This window comes from Symphodus melops (genome assembly GCF_947650265.1).
Source record: "Symphodus melops genome assembly, chromosome: 13".
Taxonomy (NCBI): domain Eukaryota; kingdom Metazoa; phylum Chordata; class Actinopteri; order Labriformes; family Labridae; genus Symphodus; species Symphodus melops.
Window position 1 is genome coordinate 17,915,068 of NC_136703.1, and position 21,022 is coordinate 17,936,089.

General features: G+C 41.4%; 2 protein-coding genes across 2 annotated transcripts in view; one reads left to right on the forward strand and one right to left on the reverse strand.

Moving 5' to 3' along the window:
- Nucleotides 1–21,022, reverse strand: part of grm7 (glutamate metabotropic receptor 7) — a 100,347-nt gene that overhangs the window by 78,411 nt on the left and 914 nt on the right. The window lies entirely within an intron of this gene.
- On the forward strand, nucleotides 12,733–19,472 carry LOC306834164 (amphoterin-induced protein 3-like). Its single transcript, XM_079359973.1, has 2 exons — nucleotides 12,733–13,902; nucleotides 14,501–19,472. The coding sequence occupies exons 1-2, from the start codon at nucleotides 13,867–13,869 to the stop codon at nucleotides 15,923–15,925; spliced, it is 1,461 nt and encodes a 486-aa protein (XP_079216099.1). The 5' UTR covers nucleotides 12,733–13,866; the 3' UTR covers nucleotides 15,926–19,472.

A 21,022-nucleotide genomic window follows, 5' to 3' on the forward strand; every position in this document is an offset into this window, starting at 1 on the left:
CACTAAAGGCATGGCTGATCCGGTTTTGCATGGTGTCTCAATTCTGAAGTTGGAGCTATATGATTGGCCATCGAATTTACCGACAGACTTAAAACTTCATGACCATGGCGAGGAATTACTCAGTAGTAAATAAAGAATAAAAAGCTATTCCTACTTTAGTTTTCTGCTCCATTTTTCTTTTAGTAGCATGAAAGCCAAAGATCCACGGTGGCTGCAGAGTTCCAGGTGTGGCTTGTTGGTGTGATGTAATGTGATGTGAAGGTCTGGGCTTGGCGACGCCATACATGAGACAGTTTAACATCTCTGGCCATTAAGAATTTACCTGCAAAACGTGATGGCAGAACAAAAAAAAAAAACAGTGTTATTCTGCTCGGAAATGACAGCATTGGCCAGAGAGTCTCTAAATCAGATTGATGATCCATTTTCCCTGCCCCGGGGCCACAGTAATGTAAGGGCCGGGGATCCACCGAGGCTGCACGGAGACAGATGGGACCTTGTCTGCTGTGACCTTGCCGGGCTAATATTTCTCCCAGGCCTTGTGTGCAGCCTCATCATTAAAGGTGCCATGGCTATTAACATTGGGGGAATACTTCAAAGACACTGTTTACTTGGACAGAAGACAATCCTGGAGAAGAAGAATTGCAGCGGTAGAGTAACGAGGCAAAGAGTGATCGCTTGGCAAAGGCTGAGGGTGTCGTGCGTGTCAGAGGTGCCTGTTTGGCAACATTTGGACAAATATTGTTAAAGCCCTCCAGAGCTGGGACCATGAAATACACTGTACAAGTGACCAGGCCAGGGGTGCAGAAATGCTCAATTTTCTCTAATCGATTACAGTCCCATTGTTAAAGCGAGTACTCGAGAAATCGTTTTGTACTTCTTTTTTTTTTCTGTGATTGAATACAGTCGTGATGCACGTTGGAATCAATGCAGGCAGCATGACTTTATTAGCAACAGGAGACGTGAAGCAGCATGAAAAACATTGCAACTTTTATATATCTTTTTGACACTAAACAGAATCTGAGACAAGATCAGTGATGCAAAACAACAAAGAGAAATTCAAAACGTGCTCCGTTCATCTGTTTATTTCTGTTATCGTTTTTTAACATATTTTTAAAAAATGTGCACCACAAAATGAGTTTTTGTTTGCACCCCTAGACCAGTCAAACTACTACAAGGACTACACAATGTGGTATTTAGGGGTGTCATGCATGTCAAAATTCTTGGAGTGAAGTCATGGGGGTCCTACTCAGACAAGTCAAGTCACTTCAATAATGTGAAAACAAAGAGCCTTACTGACTTCCTCTAACACAATTATCATGTTGTTATCATCATTAGATGGCACCGTCACCTTCCTGATGAACATCATTACATCCTTCCTCATAGGTCTGAGACGGTCAAATCAAATAGGTACCAAAGCTTTTGAAAGTCGGTAACATGGAGTCATAGATCAAATAAAAAAAAAAAAATAGGAGCATTGCAGAATGAAGTGCAATTGTATATATGCTTGTAATTTATTCTCCAGCATTCTGAGGGTGAATTGTTCTCCCAGCTACGAGGAGGCAACATCATCGATAGGAAAGCTGAGCCCCACAGGTTTAATTTCTTAATGAAAGCAGTGAGACTACTGGCTGAGGACAAGACTTGGAAAGGTAATCCACTTTTTGCAATGTACTGTAGTGTACTATAAAATCAATACACACTAATCAACAGTGCTGTAGACATGTTTACCTGTTAAAATCTATATTTTTATCTATGAGTTAAATGCCACAGTAAATTCATTTCATGAATGTCATAACTGTCAATATGACACAAATGCTTGTAGTTTATATTTCTGCTGATGTATGGCCATGTAATGATTTCACCTACTGGTTCAGGGGCCAGGCTGTTTAGGTCATCATTTTTTCCAACGTGGTCCCGCAAGTTAAGAGTCCAAAAAGGACCTTTCTTTTTCCTGTGCACACCAGAGTTCAGGTAGCTCTACTTCCTGAAACACTGGTTAAGAAGCTTATTCTTTTTCTCTCTTGATATCAGCCGCATAAACAAATAGGAGCAAGAGATGAAGAGACAGTGTGCTTCAGAGCTCAATCTGTTTATTGTGAATATTTTGAGAAAGAAACTTGAATTGTTTGTATAAATCTGTATATGAAACCTGAAAACGAAACAGCCATAAGACATGATGGAAAAATAAATAGCTCAAGAGTCACTTTATTTCAAAGAAGAGAAATGAATTTATAGCACCATGCATACATTTAAAAAAAAAAAAAAGGACACAGGAGCATTACTCACTGTGCAGACTTTCTTTTCATTCTTTTGAGGTACTGATGAATATTTAATCAAATTTATTTGTTCCTGGCATCGTTTCGAAAAGGGTCAGGGTATTCATCGCTCATTTGTTCGATGCAGCACCTTGGGAGTACCTGCACAGTTTCAAGTTGACTCTGCAGTTATGGCAGTTGCACCACGCAGGCCGCTTGGTACAGGTTGGTCCTAGTGTCAATTGCCAATAGTCCACGACGTCCAGAAAAACCCCCTGGCAGTCGAGTTACCACCATCTGAAACACTTCATCCTCTCCCTGGGACTGAAATTGAGCGACAAGCTTTGTTTAGATGACCTGGATCCAATTAAAGTGGGTGTGTATAATTATATATATCTATACACAGTATGACCAACCTTCATATCTGCTGTCATCGCAGCTGTCAGTTGAGCCACCCTCTCTGTCTTCTTCACTTACAGATCCAGCTCCTGCTCTTCTTCGCCTCTTTAGTGTTACAGTGCTTAAAGCCAAAGCTAGCTTTAACCACAGGTGTATTTTAAACAGCTGGGTAGTAGATGGATGGATATCCTACACAGCCCAAGAGACTCTACCTTTTTTAATTCTAATTTATTTGTTATATGTAGGATTTACCATGTGCATCTCAAAAGTAAGTATTTGGATTTGGAAAATGTGAATAATATACTAGCAAATGGAATTTGAGTCTCAAAACTTTACCTTTATTTCTTGCTTTAGAAAGCTTTGTTCTCTATTTTATTTGGCCTTATCAAACCTATCAAGAAGGATCTGATGATAAAGGTTGGATTTACAAGCTGCAATGAAACTCAGAGATATTGAAATCCTAAACACGTTTACTTAAATCATTTTTGGCTGGTTACACAAAAATAATCAAAACTTTGTGTTATGCCAAACTTCACATTTCTCCTAATTTATTCTACTGCAAGTACAACAGATTCAAATAAAGTCGACGAATTTTGATCCTTTAATGAAACATTTACTTATTTTTAACATCTCAGTGAAAGTCTGTATTATTCAAGCCTTTGGGAAAAAAGCTCTTTGAAGTACTGATGAAGCTTTTCACTGCCACCTAAATATCTAACACGACTTTGCAACATTCCTGTGCTAGTGCAACCCTAATGGTGCATTTTATGCAAGAGAGAAAAGACTGGTTTATCAGAGTTGAAGGGGGGATGCAAGAATAGATACAGATGTGTCTCTGTACACACTGCAATCATTTTTTTTCTATGAAAACTGAACTGTGACGACTAAAGATTTTGTGTTCTTTCTTATTTCTGTCCTTTTTACTGTTCTTGAGTTGCAGTTCATGGCTGCATCAACTCACCAACATCAGGACCCAAATCTACTGAAGGCATAATGATTGGTGCATTAGTACAAGCGTAATACAAGAACTGAGTTTGCTAATGTTAGCAAATGCGGGCATTTTTGGTTTAACCATGATGAAATCTGGCAAGCAGCCCAAGATCTCAGATATCCCCAGCAGTGACTGACTGTCTCCCACGCCCAAAAGACTCTTACATTTTTCCCCACACAGCAGCAAACATCCACAGTATGTCCCAGCGTCCCCAGGTGACATTGACTTATTCTGCTGATAAGATAAAAAGCTTCTCTCAAACCAAATATCATGCCGTCTGGATTTAAGCTCAATACCGACTTTGACTTTTTGCTCCTCTGTGATTGCTGGGATGGTATATAATACAGTACATTGGTTAATTATTTAGCTTGTGGTTAATTTTAAGGCCAGCGACCCGACTACGTTTGGGCTTATATAGGCAGCAGTAGTGTACTGACTTTCTCTCTTTCTCTTGCTTTCCAAGTCATGGTGATTGTTAATGTGCACATGGGAACCTGGAAGATAAAGGTGTCCATCAGTTGGTATGGTTCTTGTACGAACTATGAATCTCTATCCTGCTGGCGCCACTTGGCTTCAGGAACAAAAAGAATAACTGATCCCATGGTAGATAAAAACCTAAGAAGAAAGGTTGTCTTTCAAGAACAGTTTCCAAAGCTCCCGAAGAAAAAAAAAAAGCTCTGTATTCAAAGGAGGAACTACATAAACAACGAAGCAATGACAAGCTCTCTGTCATAACTTCTTCTCAATGGGGAGGCTCTGTTACGAAAGGAAGAATCATTAGCATGCCTCCACAGTTATTATACTGTAAGTAATTAATCTCCCTGCCAGGAGGGGGTAACTGCAGGTTTATGCAAGGAACATAGGCTTCTGTGCACCCGCCCTCAAGAAGCATGCAACATGTTCTCATTGGTTGTCAATGAATGAAAACCAGCATTCCCATGGTAACATTTGACAATACCTGCTTACGTGTGGAAAAATGGAGAGGTCAACAAGTTTCATTGTTTGAGGTTTTTTTTTAAAAATGGTCAAGGAGCTACGAGAAGTTTTGAAAACTGCAGTAACTGGGTGGAAGTGTACAGACATTGTCTGTTGTTTTTGTTTGGGAACTATCTGGAGTCTGATGAGTAAGCAGAAGCACTGAGAATTACCACATTACGAAACCTCAGTGTCTGTGCTCTGCTTCCGGCCTCCACTGCACAAAGATTTGATGCTGCTGGATGTTTTGTTTGGGATTGTTACACTCTTTGCTGAATTCTCCCTGTAGAACGTCTTTGTAATTGTTGAATTCTTCCAAAAGGCAAACATTTTTTCTGCTGGAGTAAATCGAGCTGAGACAGTTGCGTGACACACTTGCTCAGTCAGCCATGTTTTAGCTATTTTCTATGAGGAAGTCTTAAATTACCCAGAATCCTTGTCAGATAAATCCTGCTCTAGATCGTCTGATTTTAAGTTTTTCTTTTGCAGTAGAGGAATGAAGACCTCCATCTACAATCGAACTTTAAGTGAGATTAAAGTTAAAGTGTATCTTTGTAGAAAGCCCCAGGTGTCAAGTATTTTGTCTTTTGTGTAAATTTTTTTTTTTTTTTTTACTGTGGGATGGAAGCAGATAAAGTGATTTAAGACAGAACGCTAGACATTAAACATCTCAACCCTTTCAGATTTATTCTTGTCACAGCTTCATGTTAGCTCCATGTTCAACACAGCAGTTTATTTTATCCTGTTTTCTTTATTGTTAAGTCATTCTTCTCCTGCGTCGGGGGATTTTAAGACCTCACAATAAATCCACTGACATTAGGAATGGATTGTGATGCCAGAGTCGGACCAGGAAATATGGTCTAGGAAGCAATCCAGTGGGTCACTGTTACTCACCGCCCGCCAGTAAGAGAGAGATAAGGAAATAATCAAATAGAGAGGAAAGGGCCAACTTCAGCCAGACTGCACTGACAGATTGGTTCCCACTTTTATTCTTTAGCACCCCACCTCTCTTATTTCATCCAATCCAACCAACGCTTTCTCTGCTAATATTGGCTTACAGAGTCTTCTATAACCTTTCGGGTATTCCGCTCTTAGTAAACAATCAAGCAAAAGAAAACCCTGCGAGCCTAAATACCTTTATCTCCAGTCTGTTATCTCTCATTAGCGTTGGCCTGTGATGATTGCTGGGGGAAAAATAATCTATTGAAATATAGTTTCATTTTGGATAGACTTATCAGCAAACTCATTTAAATTTTGATAACACAGAACACAGTAAATCCCTCCATGTGCCCTTGTTTCATGGCGTACACATAGCACAACAGTACACGGCGGGTGGTAATCATTGTGTAATCACTCAAACAACAGTGCACATCCGAGCCCCGAGCCCGCAGCCTCTCCACAGGCAGCCCGGCCCATGATGCTCACTGGGCTTCTGATTTGTTCTGGGATCTAAGCAATAAGGAAAGCCTCCTCGTGGCCTTGCAGCCAGATTGAATTGCAAAAAAAAAAAAAAAACATGTTGCACCTGGTGCTGCAGGAGCGGGTTGGTGAAGCAGCAGCTTCTTGTCTGCAGTCACTATCTGATGGCTGCAACCTTATTGAAAATCTGATAATGATATTTGGTGAGCTTAATGGTCGCCCTCTGCAGGCTACAATCAGTCTCACTCAATCCTGTTTTTTTTGTAGCCCTCCACCCCACCCCATCATCTCCCCTTCCTCTTTTTCATCTTCTGCTTTACTTTCACAGCATGTGGCTGACAAACAGTGGGGTGATATACGGCGTCTTCGCTCTGTTGTAGAACCGGCGGCGCGACATCATTTTTCCCTTTGCATTTCGTTCTCAAGTAGAATTAGTGTCTGCGTTGGTGAATAATCAATGAGAATCACTGCAGGTTATCAACTGAAGCCTGTCTGCTTGTTGTATTAATGCAATGGCTCCATTTTCCTCACAGCAGCTGTGGTGCTGGTACGGATTCTTGCTCAAGGACACTTCGGTAGGTCAGATGCTAATGCAGCAAAGGCTTGGACCCCTTATACAAAGGGTTTCTTTTGACTCACATTACAACATATTTGTACACAGTACAAACATGATGCCAAGACTGTTCAGAGGTTTCCTCTAAAAAAAAAAAAAAAAAAAAAAAAAAGGTGCAAAGACCCATTCTGCCCACAGGGAACAAGTTTGATGAAGTGTGAAACAAAGAAGTCTATAGAGTCATGTGAAAAGACAACGTGAGACACCTACGCCATATGTATCTGCTGCAGTGGCTGCCTTTAACAGCAGACGTTTTATTAGGTGTTCTTCCCACAGCCTGAACAATACATCACTTCCACTTAAATACCTGCAGGCTTTCAAGCCACATCGGCTTTTCCATCGTAACACATGAGCAATAATTAACAGAGCTAACTTTTTTACATTGTGATTAATAATGGAGAAGAAGATAGCATTATTGAGCCACCCATTAAATTGCGCTCATTAAACCGGCTTTCTCAAATGCAACTCATAGACTACTAAGCAGGACTGTGGAAGGTCAATGTGATCGTTAGATAATTTAGCGGGAGGACAATTATGAAATGGTCTAATAAGAGTGATTTCCAATGCGAGGTATGAGAGTGACACCTCAGTCCCTGTGGAGCTAATTGTCGAAACCGGGGATCCATTTCAGAGCTTTAATGCAAGCGCAATATGTGACTTCATAGCCCTTGTTGGTTTTCAGGTAGGCCTCCATTTATTTGACAGGTTTTGCTACACGAGATGTCCTTTGTACTATATTTTCTAGAGTGTGCTTTTTATACTTACCAATATATTTATCACAATGTTACCACGATCCCACAGAAAAAAAAGAAATTGTAAAATAGAATAAAAAACAACATGATATTTTCTTCTGTCATTTTATTTCCTGTCAATTCTTTGCTCTTCATCACTTTCTGAGCCTCCTCTGTACCTGCATGTCTTAGCATTTTATCAGGGAATGTCTTTCCTGCTTCTTTTTTTTTATCTTACATAACAAATGTGAAGTTTTGCAGAGAAAGACAAATTAAGGTTCTTAAGGCAGCATGCCATAGATCACTCTTTGGGAATCTGAGCTGATCAGAGTGGTGACAGGTGTTAAATAACTATATAGAAACACAGTGTTGCTACTTGGAATGAACTCAGATGCTCTTTTTTTAATATCCTTAAATAAAAGTATCTCATTTTCAGGTGTTGAGCATTAAATGTCATTAAAAAATTGTACTTGAAAGGCTTTGGCAGGCAGCAAATGACATCCAAATAAAGTGTTTTCCCTCCTGTGCCTGAAGAGTTGGGAATGGTTCCAGAAGAGCAACTCTCCATTTTGCTAGCTTCAGCACTCAATAGCTCCATGATTAAAGCCAGTCTATTCTATTGATTGAAAAGGAAGGAGAGAAAACCCAGAACCTTTCTACTCTTCAGTGTCTGCTTCTCCGTCTGTAAAAAGTGGTGGAAAAGCCTCCCTTGACCATGTCCAGGCAATTTGAGCGGAACGAGCCTCTACTGTTGCAGTCGGCGACTGCGGCCATGCTCTGTTACCTCATCTCATCAGCTGGGAAAAGTATTTGTGCTTGTAGCTTCAGAGAAAGCGGCCACGGGTTAAATTGAGTTACCTGTTCAGAGATGGTTTCATTTTCCATGGATGGCCCCAGAGATCCTTGATGGAACTGCTAACTGCTCATCACACTCCATGTCCCCGGGTGTCTGTCTGTGCGAGGGGAGAGCAGTCACACTGCAACAGCAACGTGGCTCAGGTGTCGAAGACAGCTTGCTGCAGGATCCATCACACTATTTCAACTGTGAAGTGCAGTCAGACAAACCTGCACTGTGTTGCCGTTTCCATGTCTTGTCTTTATCTGTTTCTCTACTTTTTTTTTTTGAACACTTGTATGGATCATAAACTGAAACAAACTCTTTCTCTCCAGAGCCAATTCTCAAATTAATCCATTCTTTACAGAAAAGAGCAGTCAAGGTAGATACCAATGTCTTCACTCATGGCCATGCACAAGGACACACGTACAATGATAAATGGGCAAAAGATTCTGCTCGTAATGAGATGATGATGAATGGCTCTGATTTTCTGATTTATGTCCAATATCTATATTATGAACATTAATGCTTATTGATTGGAACATAGTGGATTTTCAAAGATCTGTCAATCAAGGATTTGCAGACTTCGCTTCATTTCCCGCCTGTCTCTGTTGATAACCAAAGGGGAAGAGGATGAAAGTCAGAGAGGAGAGGTGTAAAAAAAAAAAAAAAAAAAAAATTGGGGGGGATAAGAAATGAGAGGATAAACGAAAGGAGGGAACACAGGGAGGAAGAGGACAGAAGGCCTGAAGCAAAGGAACGACGAAGAGGTTCAGTGGAGAAGAACATCTTTAAGGGGAGAGAAGAGAAACAAGAGTTGACCAAAAACGTGGTTAAAAAAAAAAAGAGAGAGAGAGAAAGAAGATCAGACAACAACATATAAAAAAAAAAAAAAATGCAAGCAGGCTGCCACCCCACATTCACGTCACACAATTTACTACGTTCTGGCCCATAATGTTTTATAGCACAATCACTGATAGCACAGTAGTCAGTAGTGATCTCATTTCACAACCCATATCCTTCAGTAATGTGAACACAAAGGGAGAAGCAGGGCCATTAGGAGCGTCCAGTACTCATCTACTGCTACTCGTGCATAATTGGCTTCCATGGTTGAAAGCAAAAAAAAGCGTAAACAGCAAGCAATCATATTAACTCCTGTGAGTCCTAATTGAAATCCGTTAACAATCAGCGCCGATGACAGAGGCTGAGGAGACGTGGGGCTTTTCATACCCCGAGCCATCTCTCCTGCACACTGCTCTCTGCGTATTGACCCGTTTGAAGACGTGGGTCTGCATTATAATCCCGAGTTATGTCTGATTACTGTGCTCGTAGGTAGCCAAACTGCAGCACATAAACTTAAGCATCATATGAGCATCTGGCTGAGAATTCACCACACTCGGGGGATTAATTTAGTTTTTCAAATTAAAATTAGTTCAAGGTTTCTGGCCCCTGCACGCAGAGTTAATCAAGGGAATTTGAGATGGGGGAGAAAAAAAAATTACAGTCCTTTTATCATAAATGCAATCAATGAAATAATCAAGGAATAAATCATAGAGGAATAGTTTAACACTTAAGGAAACATTCAACTCGACATTTGGCTAAGAGTGAGATAAATCATTGATATCTCTTATATTTGTACGGTTAATATATAGCTAGTCAGCAAGCGGTTAGCTTAGCTTGGCTTAGTGTAAAGACTGAAAGTAGAAACTAAAGTAACTGGCGGGTAAATCTGAAGCTACAGCCTCATTGAAGAAACTGTATGAGAACTGGTACAAGAGAACATGCAAACAGTATGATTTGAAGTGATGTAGAAATAGTACCGTCATAGCATACATATGTGCAGTAACTCTGGTACACTGTCCCTTTAAGAGTGTGCAATCTGAACAGCTTTCACTTCTCACAATACGTTTTTGTTTTCTTTCTTTTTCTCCATGTGTCTTTAAGGAGGTTAGTGATAAAGCTGCAGATAGTGAAAGAGAATTCGTCATTCCAGCTGAGTAACCACTAGAGGGAGTGCTGTCCCTTCATGCTCTCACTACTACATATCCCACAGATGCTGAAATCTCCTACAGGAAAAGATAGAGTCGGATTGTTTAGGAGCACACTGTGTGTGCGGCTCACATTATGTAACAGACAGAAAAAAGAAAAAAAAACAAAACACTGAGCAGGTTTCGGAGGGGGTTAGATGAAGACATTCTCAAATAATGCACTGCAAACAGTGTGAACACAGACAGTATGGAGCCGCTGTTCTGCTCCTCGTGACGAGCAAACAGCCTGAAAGTCCTTTTCAACAGAGAGCTCATCTCCACAGCAAATTCACCCAGGGAGGGAAAGAAATAAAACCCAATCCTCCAAATCTCCATGCAGGCACTGGCTCATGCATATTTGAGAGTCTGCATGTCAGGCATCCTAACAAAAAGCTGTTGAAAGGCTGGATAAATACTGAACAAGGGTGAGTGTATGTTCAGGTTCAAGGGTTCATAATTGGCAGACGGAAGCACTCGGTGCTGCAGGGTTTTCAGAGTTGCTTCTGGAACTGTTGGATGTTTCCGTGTATGACTTCAGCTCTCGTGTCTCCTGTCGGATATTTATTCAATTATTAACACAGAGCTTGACGTTGTTTGTTTCATTGTCTTTTTTCTCACAGTAGAGTACGTTATTAAAAGGAACAAATAAGGCAGCGACTTGGTATTAAACCAATCCGGATACTGTCAACATCATTTCAAGACTTGCATGAATTTTAAGCAGAAAGGGGGAATAAAAGCAAACAGAGTTTGAAAAGTACGTCTGCAATTTTTTATTTTTTACATTCCAATGCTTTAATGTTCAAAGAGCATTTTCTTCCTACATCTGAGAAAGTACAGCTTTATGTTATTGACTGTTAGTGAGCTTCACTGCTTCTCAAGGGCAAGATAAGAGCAGACATTTCCCTGTGCTGTTGTGTGCTTCTTCTTCTTTTTTTTTTTTTTCCTATTTCTTCTCTCCTGCAGCAGATGGTGAAGAGAAAATCACTTTCTGCTGGGGGCAGGCTGCATCAGGGTCAGGGTTTAAGCTTCGAGGTCCACGCTGAACCTGGCTGATTTGACAGCGCTGTTTTTGCATACACAGTCCAATCAAATTTATGCAGGAGAGGAAGGCAGGATTTACAAAGCAGCTTGATAGAAAGATACTGATCAGATTAGGGATTGTACGGAGTGGCGGGATTGAGTAGCACACAGTCCAGCCTGACTACAGATACAGACAGTAACATGCAGGAACACATGTGGATTAAGCAAAACGATTTTCTATTGACCGAGTGGGAAAAGAAGGAAGACAGTGTAATCATTCCAGACAGCCTCATTTTGCTGAAATGACTCGGTTAAAATGAGAGGCAATTTGCAGAAAAAAAGCCACAAAGAATTGGCTTACAAGTTAAGTGAACACATCTGAATAGAAGCACCACTTTCTCCCCGTTCTGTTTACCTGTTCATGCGCTGGTTGAATAGATCTCCGTGGACAATGACTAATGATTGCACTCGAGAACACAGATCCTTTACAGAATGATCAATACTGAAAATAATGAAAGCAATGAAATGTTCATGTTGTGTCAACTGCAGCAGGAAAAAAAGGGCTTGTTGAGAAAAAAAAAAAGAAAAAGAAAAAAGAACATGTTCCGTGCACAATTACAATAGCTAAAAACAAACACAGCCACTGACATCACGCTGGCACACGCATACACGATTATTTAAATTCCTCATATGCTCTTATTCTTCTGAGCTCATCAAACCATGAATCATGACCAGCTTATGCAGATGAACACGTTGGTTTATAGGTCTTATATGATCCATTTACAATTAGGGACTTAGAAAAAAACCCACAACATACATGATTGGAGCAGCCAACTGAACAAATAGGAGTGTTACACAATACCTCCAAACAATCAATGCAGCATGAATATTTAAAAGCCATTTGGACAAAGGTTCTCTTTACAGTGGGACAAAGTTCAATTAGCAGGAAACTGAAAGATTACTCTGAGGCCATATGAGCCCTGATATAAGCCCACATAAACACAACACCTACAAGGATGGCCTGCTTGAAATCCTTCCTCTAGTATATTTCAGATGTAAGTGTGTGGGTGTATATATTTCTTACATGTTCCAGCCAAGCTGATGACTAGCCTTGGGACAAGATTGTGTGTGATGCCACAACGCCAAAGATGGTGATGGGGGTTTTTTTTCTTCCGGTTTTTTTAAATATCCCAAATGCATGTAAATGTGTTTTCTTACCCTGCGTTATATCATTTATCACAAAGAGGAAATCTGCTTGAACTGATCTCAGACTTAAAATGTTACTCCACACTCCTTCCCTTTCCAAGAACTCCCCTTCTGCCCACATCAGCCCACCAATTCAGACGTGAGCCCCAGTCAGCGAACTGGAATCCACGCGGGAATCAGCTATGTGCCTCTGCAGAGTGAGTGGGAGTCCGTCAAAGCCCCAAGCACTTATAGAAAGGGGGGGGGGGGAGAAGTGGCTGCTGAGAGGCAAAGCTAATTCACTGTGACAGAAATCAGAGCTGTCAGGACCACCATGACCAAGCAGCACGGACAGCATGTGTCCTGTCAAACCCACAGTCGACGGGAAAGGAAGGAGGGACGTTGTGGGCTCGGCAAGGAAAGGAGAGGCTGCGCTGATTAAGGCACTTAGGAAGAAAGGTCTTTTGTGTGCGAGTGCAGGGCATGAAGCAGGAAACATCGATCAAACGCACAGATAAGGAGGCTTCACAGTTAAGATGAGACCTACACTGTCTGAAACACTTTAAGAGACAAAGAGATAAGACTGAATTTTCCAGTTGTTATTGACTAGAACAAGTTTTTTTTTTTTTACAAGAAGGATTCAGAAGTTAAAAAAAGTAAAGTATAAAGCCAAGTTTTAGTCAGATTAGACTGATTATTGATGAAAGGGTAATTCGATAACACATTTAATATTCATGAGAAAAGCTCCTGTGGTTCTACTAATCCTTTCGTAAAAACATGAAATGCTTTTGGAATAGAATATCAATCGAACACGGGGAGAAAACTGATATTGCTATAAGAGAGGCAGTAAGTAAAGCTAGAGAGCAGAAAAGGCAGCCACCAGCATCATTATTTAATGATAAGAGAGGGAGACACAAGGCTGGTCTCTAAATGACATAGAGGAGGAGGAGGGGATTGTGGGAGATTAAGTAAGCTCTGTGCTGTTTGCTATACACAGCAAAAGCACTGCGGGATGTTTGTTGAGCAGCACACTCATTTGGGGCGAGTTGAAAAGCCAGTAGGGGGACCTTAAACTTGGCTGGGGAGAAAAGGCTAAAGCATTGTTCCTTGAGCGCCTGGGGAGGAGGATCTGAGGAGGAGATAAGGATTAGACAGCAATGTTGTGGGTTTTCACTGGTGAGGGAACAACTTCGAAAAGGAACAGGCTCAGGAAAGTTGGAGTCTCGTGTTGCCGCTAAGTACTTTGGATAAGTGTTTTTTTTTCTTCCTCTGTTTTTGAAGGGGAGAATGGGATTAACTAAGCGAGCTAAATCGTTCTCTTGTCTGGAAGTGGTGTGAACTTTTCCCCTTTTTTTGTTTTTATATACCTTCAGACCTTCAAGTAAGCAGCAGGAATTCAGTGAGAACTGAAGTTTGATGATGAAAGATCAAAGACGGAACGACTTTTTGAAGGTACAGTATCTCCTTTTGTGAGTATGACTTTTAAACACGGCTCTAAAATTGTTTGACAAGGTTTTCTTGGTGGGCAACGATTGGGAGCTTCAATAGTTAATGGCTTCATTGATTGACAGCAACCTTCCGCACTGAAAATAATATATCAGGACCAATTTCTTGGAAAAGATTATTCCTATGTAAATACTGTCTGTTTTTTATCTTCTTGTAGAGAAGTGAATATCTTTCAGTTCTGGAAAGTTTGACAAAAAAAAAAAAATCAAAAAGGGCTTTTTAGTGTTTTTTGATGATTTTGTTAATGAACAATAAATTGTAAACATTATACAACATGTGTTTTATATCTGTGTAGAGAAGAAACATCTCCAAACAGCCTGAGGTCATTCAAAAGATGAACAGATTTTACTGGGGTTAAAGAGATTTGTCGCCTTGCCGTCTTAAACAATTTTTTATTTCATGTCATGGATACTGGGAGTTCCTGTACGGCATTAACCTTGGACTCACATTATTTGTCTGTTGAACTGCTCAAAGCAGCTGGTGGGTGGAAAGAGAAAGGTCTTGATGTATCACGCTGTTTCTCATTTGATTCTTATCCGACCAGGGAGTGCCGACGGGATTAAAAACCTTGAAGGATCCGACTTCCAGAAGCATGACCTCTGGACTGTATCCAGGCTTTCTCCTGTTGCTGCTCCTCCCTGGCTCGGAGGAGACCTGCCCAGCCATTTGCCTCTGTGTATCTGATGCAGTCATCTGTAGTTCCAGTGGTCTCTCCAAGCTACCTCTTTCCCTGCCCTCCTTCTCAACCACCCTTGACCTCAGCCACAACCACTTGTCCTGGTTGGGTCCGGGAAGCTTTAAATGGATGCCCAGGCTGGAAAACCTCCAGATGGCCTACAACCAGCTCAGCTCCTTGGGCATCGGGGTGTTTCACAATGCTTCTGGCCTGAGGCACCTTGACCTGTCTTCGAACAAGCTGCAGGTGGTGGAGCCACACTACTTTCAGGGGCTGTGGAGGCTGGAGGAGCTCCTTCTTTACAATAACAAGATTGCACAGGTGGAGGCCGGCACACTGATGGGTCTGAGCAGCTTAAAGAAGGCCTACTTCAGCCTCAACCAGATCACGCACTTCCCATTCTTCTCCATCCAAGACCATTCTCATCCCTTCCTCACCATGCTAGACCTCTCGTCCAACCGGATGTCGCGTCTGCCGTGGGAGGATGTAAAAGCTTTGCCCAGGTTGGTGCAGCGCGGGCTATACCTCCATAACAACTCACTGATCTGCGACTGCTCGATGTACAGTGTCTTCTGGCATTGGGATCTGAGAGGGTATGAGTCCCTGAAGGACTTCGCAGATGAGCACACTTGCACCATCCTTGGGGACAGACGAGGGTCGATTCAATTCCTCCGATATACACGCTTCTTCCACAATTGCTCGGTGGAAAAAGCCGTCTCGCAGCCGTTGACCGTGCTGCTCTCCAACGTCTTGGTTTCAGAGGGAGGAAGTGTGCGTCTAGACTGCCAAACATCCCTGAGCAGCACAGATCTCTCATATACATGGCTATCCCCCAGCAAGGGGTACATCACCGAGGACAGCATTAATGACACACTAATTAGCCTATTTCCTAATGGTACCTTGGAGATTCACGCAGCCAAGGTCAATGACTCAGGCTTGTACGTGTGCACAGCCGTGGATGTTAAACAGGCACTGAATGCAACCCGGGAGGTGAATGTGACAGTGCTTCCGCCTCCAGCTGAGTCCTTTAACACGGGTTACACAACGTTGCTAGGCTGTGTGGTGACCATGATCTCCATCCTCGTCTACCTCTACCTGACTCCATGTCGCTGTAGCTGCTGCAAACAGCCAAAACCCCCAGTTATCCCCGTCGCAACTTATGATCCCAGCACCCTGACTTCAGCATTCTGCTCCTCTGCAAGGGACCAGTCCAAAATTCAAACTAACAAGCACGTAGCATTTATGGAGCCAATGTTAAGTGAGGAAGGAACACAGTGGACGCTTGAAAGTTGAGGCTGCAATTGCTGATGCTTTTTTTTGGGGGGGTGTCAGAAACAGATGACCTCTGGAGAAAGCAAAAGTCTTTACTCAGGAAATAGCATCAGGCACAATCAGCGTTTGAGCTGTAAATGGAAAAAAAAAAAAAAAAGAACTTCATGTACCTCTCCTATCTACAAGATGAAGTGTAAAGGCTCAGAAAAGTGATACCTCCTCTTCCAGACGTGCTTTTTGCTGTCAACTGACCCCAAAAGTCAAAATGAAAGTTTTCACTTTAGTTTATCATCCTCTGGGATTTTGCAAAATCACAGAACGGCCATTAACAGCCCTTAAAACACAAACAACAGCGTGTACTCAGGTACAGAGCTGATGGGCTGGGGGATATTTCTCTTGGGATCAATCAATAAGTCTAACTCACATCTCACAGCAAGTGTTTTACAAGGATAGAAAGCTCCAGGAAAACACTAAGTGTACGGCTCTTCTTGACTGCAAAGAGTAAGTTCAATGTGTATATCTAAGAGGAGTCGCTCCACATTGTGTCTGTTAGAGAAACATGCATGTTGTTATGTTAACTGTAAATATAGAGTATTATATCTTGTATAAAACTAAGCCTAAAGAAGTCCCTCCAACCACTACGAATGTCCTAGTGTCTATACCCCTGTGGATTAAAGCAACATTTAATTTCAGAATACTTGATTTATCTATAAATCAGAAAACAGTCAGAATTAAGCACAATTTACGTGAAGCCTATTTAATTGCATAACAATATCTGAACCTAAAGCAGTTGGTGGTCTTTTTCTAGTCCTTAAAGAGGCATCCGTTTTAATTCAAGTCTGATTTATTAGCATCTTAAAACTCCTCACAGGAGCTTTGAATTACCACCACCAGTCTTTAGCCCCCCCTTTAGCTAACGTTCAAATCCCTGTGCTGGATGTGGTAACTCACTGCTGGTTAAATGGTATATGCCAGTTTAACCTGACAGAGCTTATGTTAATATTTCTCTTCATTTTCCAGACCAAAATACTGCCAAACCCCACGCTGCTCATACAAGAGGCCATCCGTCCACTCGTGCTGGTTTGTTAGAGCAGGGATAGCAGGCTGGATAACAGGAGATGACATTCATCAGTCATTTTGGGCCTGCATGAATACAAATATCCATGACAGGTTTAACCAATGAGTAAGAGCCTATGTCTACTGAGGAGACTTTTTGCCTTAGCAGCGCACATAACCTCAGTTTCAGAGCGCTTCTCGACAGCGCTCATTGTTGTTAGCTTCCTAAACTTAACTCCAGCTTCCCTTGACTGGGACATTTGTGTCGATTTAATTGCTCAAAATCTTCCTGTACTCATACGGAAACAAGATAAATTAATCCTGTCAAAGCATCGTGCAGCAGCTCTGGACCTGGAAATTGTACCTTCAAGGTCAGATTAGTTTCTTCTCTGCCATTGTTGTTGGTATAGCCGATATCGGAAGTCCTGCCCCTTCAATGAGTGATCCGTCGGTGAGGAAGAATGGCATTGACGGGTGGAGCGCTGTAAGAGTTTTACTGTTTTCAACTTAGAGCGCCGCGAGTGTGGCGACAAAAAACTGCTGACACCTATAGGGCATTGTTTGGCTCAGGAAGCGGAATGCTAAAAATGCATAACTGCATCCATTTTAAATAGAAAATGCTGCAAGTGCATAAAAAACCCAACAATAAATGGCCTTAGTGGACAGAGGCTCCAATTCTGATGCCAACTAGTGAGATTAACAACATTTAATCATTTAATAAGACAAACCGAGAACATGAAGTCCACATTTTTTTGTTTTTGTTTTTCCCAACAAAGACTCCTTTAAGATTAAACGCCTGCTCTTATGATATAGTTTTGTTTTTAAACGGGAATGAAAACCTTGTGCATCAACTTGGAGCCGTAACTTTAAACAATCATTTTAAATTCTTATCGAGCGGAGAACAGAAGTGTATCCCGCAGCAATCCATCATTCGCATACATATCTGACACAAACCTGTTGCATTAATCTAGCAGTGCAAATGCAATGATTCTCCATCTGCATGCTGCTTATCTGGCAAATGGTGAAGTAGAAGAATCAGGAGAGTCAACAAACCAAAAAAATACACAAGCGGCCCTTACACAGCTCTTCAAAGACAACATCTCTCTGATCAAACACCGCAGAGCACATTGAACAACGTGGAACAAACAAAAGCACAAAATTTGAACTGAAGCGACAAATACTTAAAGCAGCTCTGACGAAACCCCCGAGGGGAGCGCTACTTTGTTTAGCTTTGGTTTTTTTTCTTCCTTTTTTTTTTTTTTTTTTAATTGAGTGTAACACGCTTTGAATAACACAGTGAAAACAGCAGAGATGAAAGTCAATGTTGAAGAACGTGAGCGTGTGGGATGAGAACATGAAGTCGATGACATGAAAGACCAAAGAGATCACATGCACGGTCGGGGGACGGAGGGATATTTAAAAACCTCACAGTAGCCTCAAAAGAAATACATCAATATCTTAAGTCTCTGAATCCATAATGTTGCCGTTTAATCCTAATTCAAGCATTGAGTGAGGCTAAGGATTGCAGTGAGATTTCATTGGATTTGATGTAATCCTTCATATGTCAAAGGCATGTTGTTAGTTGCATCCAACCAAAGAAAAGCTACAGGAGGGCTCTTTGATCATTTTTAAAACACTTAATTAAAACATGACTGAGGGCACTGATATAATTGTGCAACTTAAATGTTTATTCAGAGACAACAACAACAACCAAAAAAAAAAAAAATCGAGTGGACAGCTGTGCATGTAACCAGGACAGACTCGCTATTTGAGTTTCATCACCATTAAACTCTCTGAGGGATTAGGCAAAAAATCTGTTAGAGTGAGAGAGCGCTGCGTCGTGATGCAGCACTCTGTTTAATCACGCTACTCCTGCCTCGTTATATCAAGCAAAAGTTTTGTAACGTTTTCACATTGCTGAGCAACATTCAAATCCCTGAACAAAGATTATATAATGTAACATCTTGTATTGGAGTCAGTCAGGACCTGTTGTTTTTCAGAGACTTTGTGCCACAGACGTGACACGGTGTGATGGGTTCAGGTTTATGTTTTCAGGAGATTACTACGAGGATGTAAAACAGGTGCTTTCTCGATTTCACTGTTTTTAAGTCCCTCTAATCTGGTTTCACTCTCTTGACACAACACACAGCTCGGTCGGGATTTATGCTTTCTGATATGATGAGCAGACGAGTTGAAAGACTGAGGACACGATGGGAGCATTTCATTAAAGGCTTTCTATTTCACACAGGGTCCACAGGTGACCCTGGTTTTATGTAAGCGCTCTTTTTAGGGAATCAACCTGGGTGTAGGCAGCGTGTCAGACTGAGAGTGAGGGAAGTTTGTATCCTGATGCCATTTGGTATCCAGCATTGTATTTTAACCTTGTGACAGAAAAGTACTTTACAGAGAACGTGAGGGCTCTGCAGAGCTTTTTGAAAAAAGGGGTATAAATAGAACACCATAAATGATCCTTTAGCTCAAAATCCAATTTACCACACATGTTTAAAACTCACTGAGTCAGTGTAAGTCCTAATAGTTCTGATAGCACAAACAATGCGGTGACTGGTTTCGCATGGTTATGATGGGACAATAACAAAGAACAACAATGTGGTGCAGGTCAAGGTTATGATGTTTGTCAAAGAAATCTATGTTTTTGTGTACTATTTAATCACAACGGTATGGGCGGTTTACTGAGTATTGGTCAAACTCAAATCTAGGCATATGAATCGGTATCAGAAAGGAAAAACTGGTATTGTGAAATTGTGAAGGAAGCCTGTTAAGAATGTGCATGAAACTGCAGCATGATCAAGTTCTATCACAAAATTCTCATTAAACACTTCACAATCATAATCTGTGTTTAAAATGCCACTAAGCAAGGTGCAACTCTGTATAGCTCAGTCTTATCAGCGAATTATCCTGAACCGCCCGAACAAATTACCTCGATGTAAAAGAAGGACTTCCTGATGCTGTGAAAGATAACCTTCTCCGAAGCACAACAACTCATCAAGCTCCAATTAAAAGCATGCACCTCCCTTTCCAGATTAATTGTTTCCCCTGGTTTCTTTGATCACAGAGGGGATTCGAAACCTTCTTATTCAAGAATCTAATTACCCTGAAATGAGGAGTTTTACTCTGAAAAGCTCAGGTTGAATTTGCTTCCACCCGTGGAGGCCTGCCTCGACTGTCAACAGGGGCTATTACTGAGCTGTCAAAACAGTCATCAGGCAGGAGCCGAGGCATCCAGCTGTGGCAGATACATGCTCACCTTTCAGACGCCCACGTGCACGAGCTGAGTGGAAGTCACGAATGTGGATGTCACGAAAGCCACAAGAACTCTTATTTCATTCTAATTGGACATATTACCTGAAATATGTGCTCAACATACCCACATAGAAAAAGTCCACAAAGCAACTATACAAACACTGCAGGTCTTTTTTTAGGACGTAAGCTGGTTGCTTCCAGAAAAAAAAAAAAAAAAAAAAGGTAAAATAAATGTGGACTGCTGCACACCAGACAACAGGCTGTTCATCATACCTCTGCACTGTATGTGTACGCAGGCCATCGTCTGTGTTTTCAAGCAGCTGGATGCCCAACAGGATTCTGGTCCTGGTCCGATTACTGCGGGCTGTGTCGCACGTGAACATCTCATGAATCAAAAGTAAAGCTCTATCACATTTCATTGCAAACAAACAAAGAGCCGATATGCATTGGAACATCACTCCTGATATAACCCAGCTTATTGCAGCAGGCGTTGGCTCACTGGGTCTCTGGGGGTTGTTATGTGCTGCAGTGAGTAGAATTTAGCAGCATATTACAAGATCTGACAAGCACAATGACTCAAAGTATTTTAAGTTTTATTCTGTGCTCGCGAACACTGTCCTACAACATCTTCTTTTAAGTCTTCCTCATGTGTCATTTCCCCCACCAGTTTTATTGTACCATGTGGTGCTTCCCTTATCTGTCACACTTTTCCACTAATAAGACCACAATGAAGTCTGATGAGTTATTGTTTTATTATTTTCATTAGAAAAAGACTTTTTACTGTCAGAGACATTAAAGGTA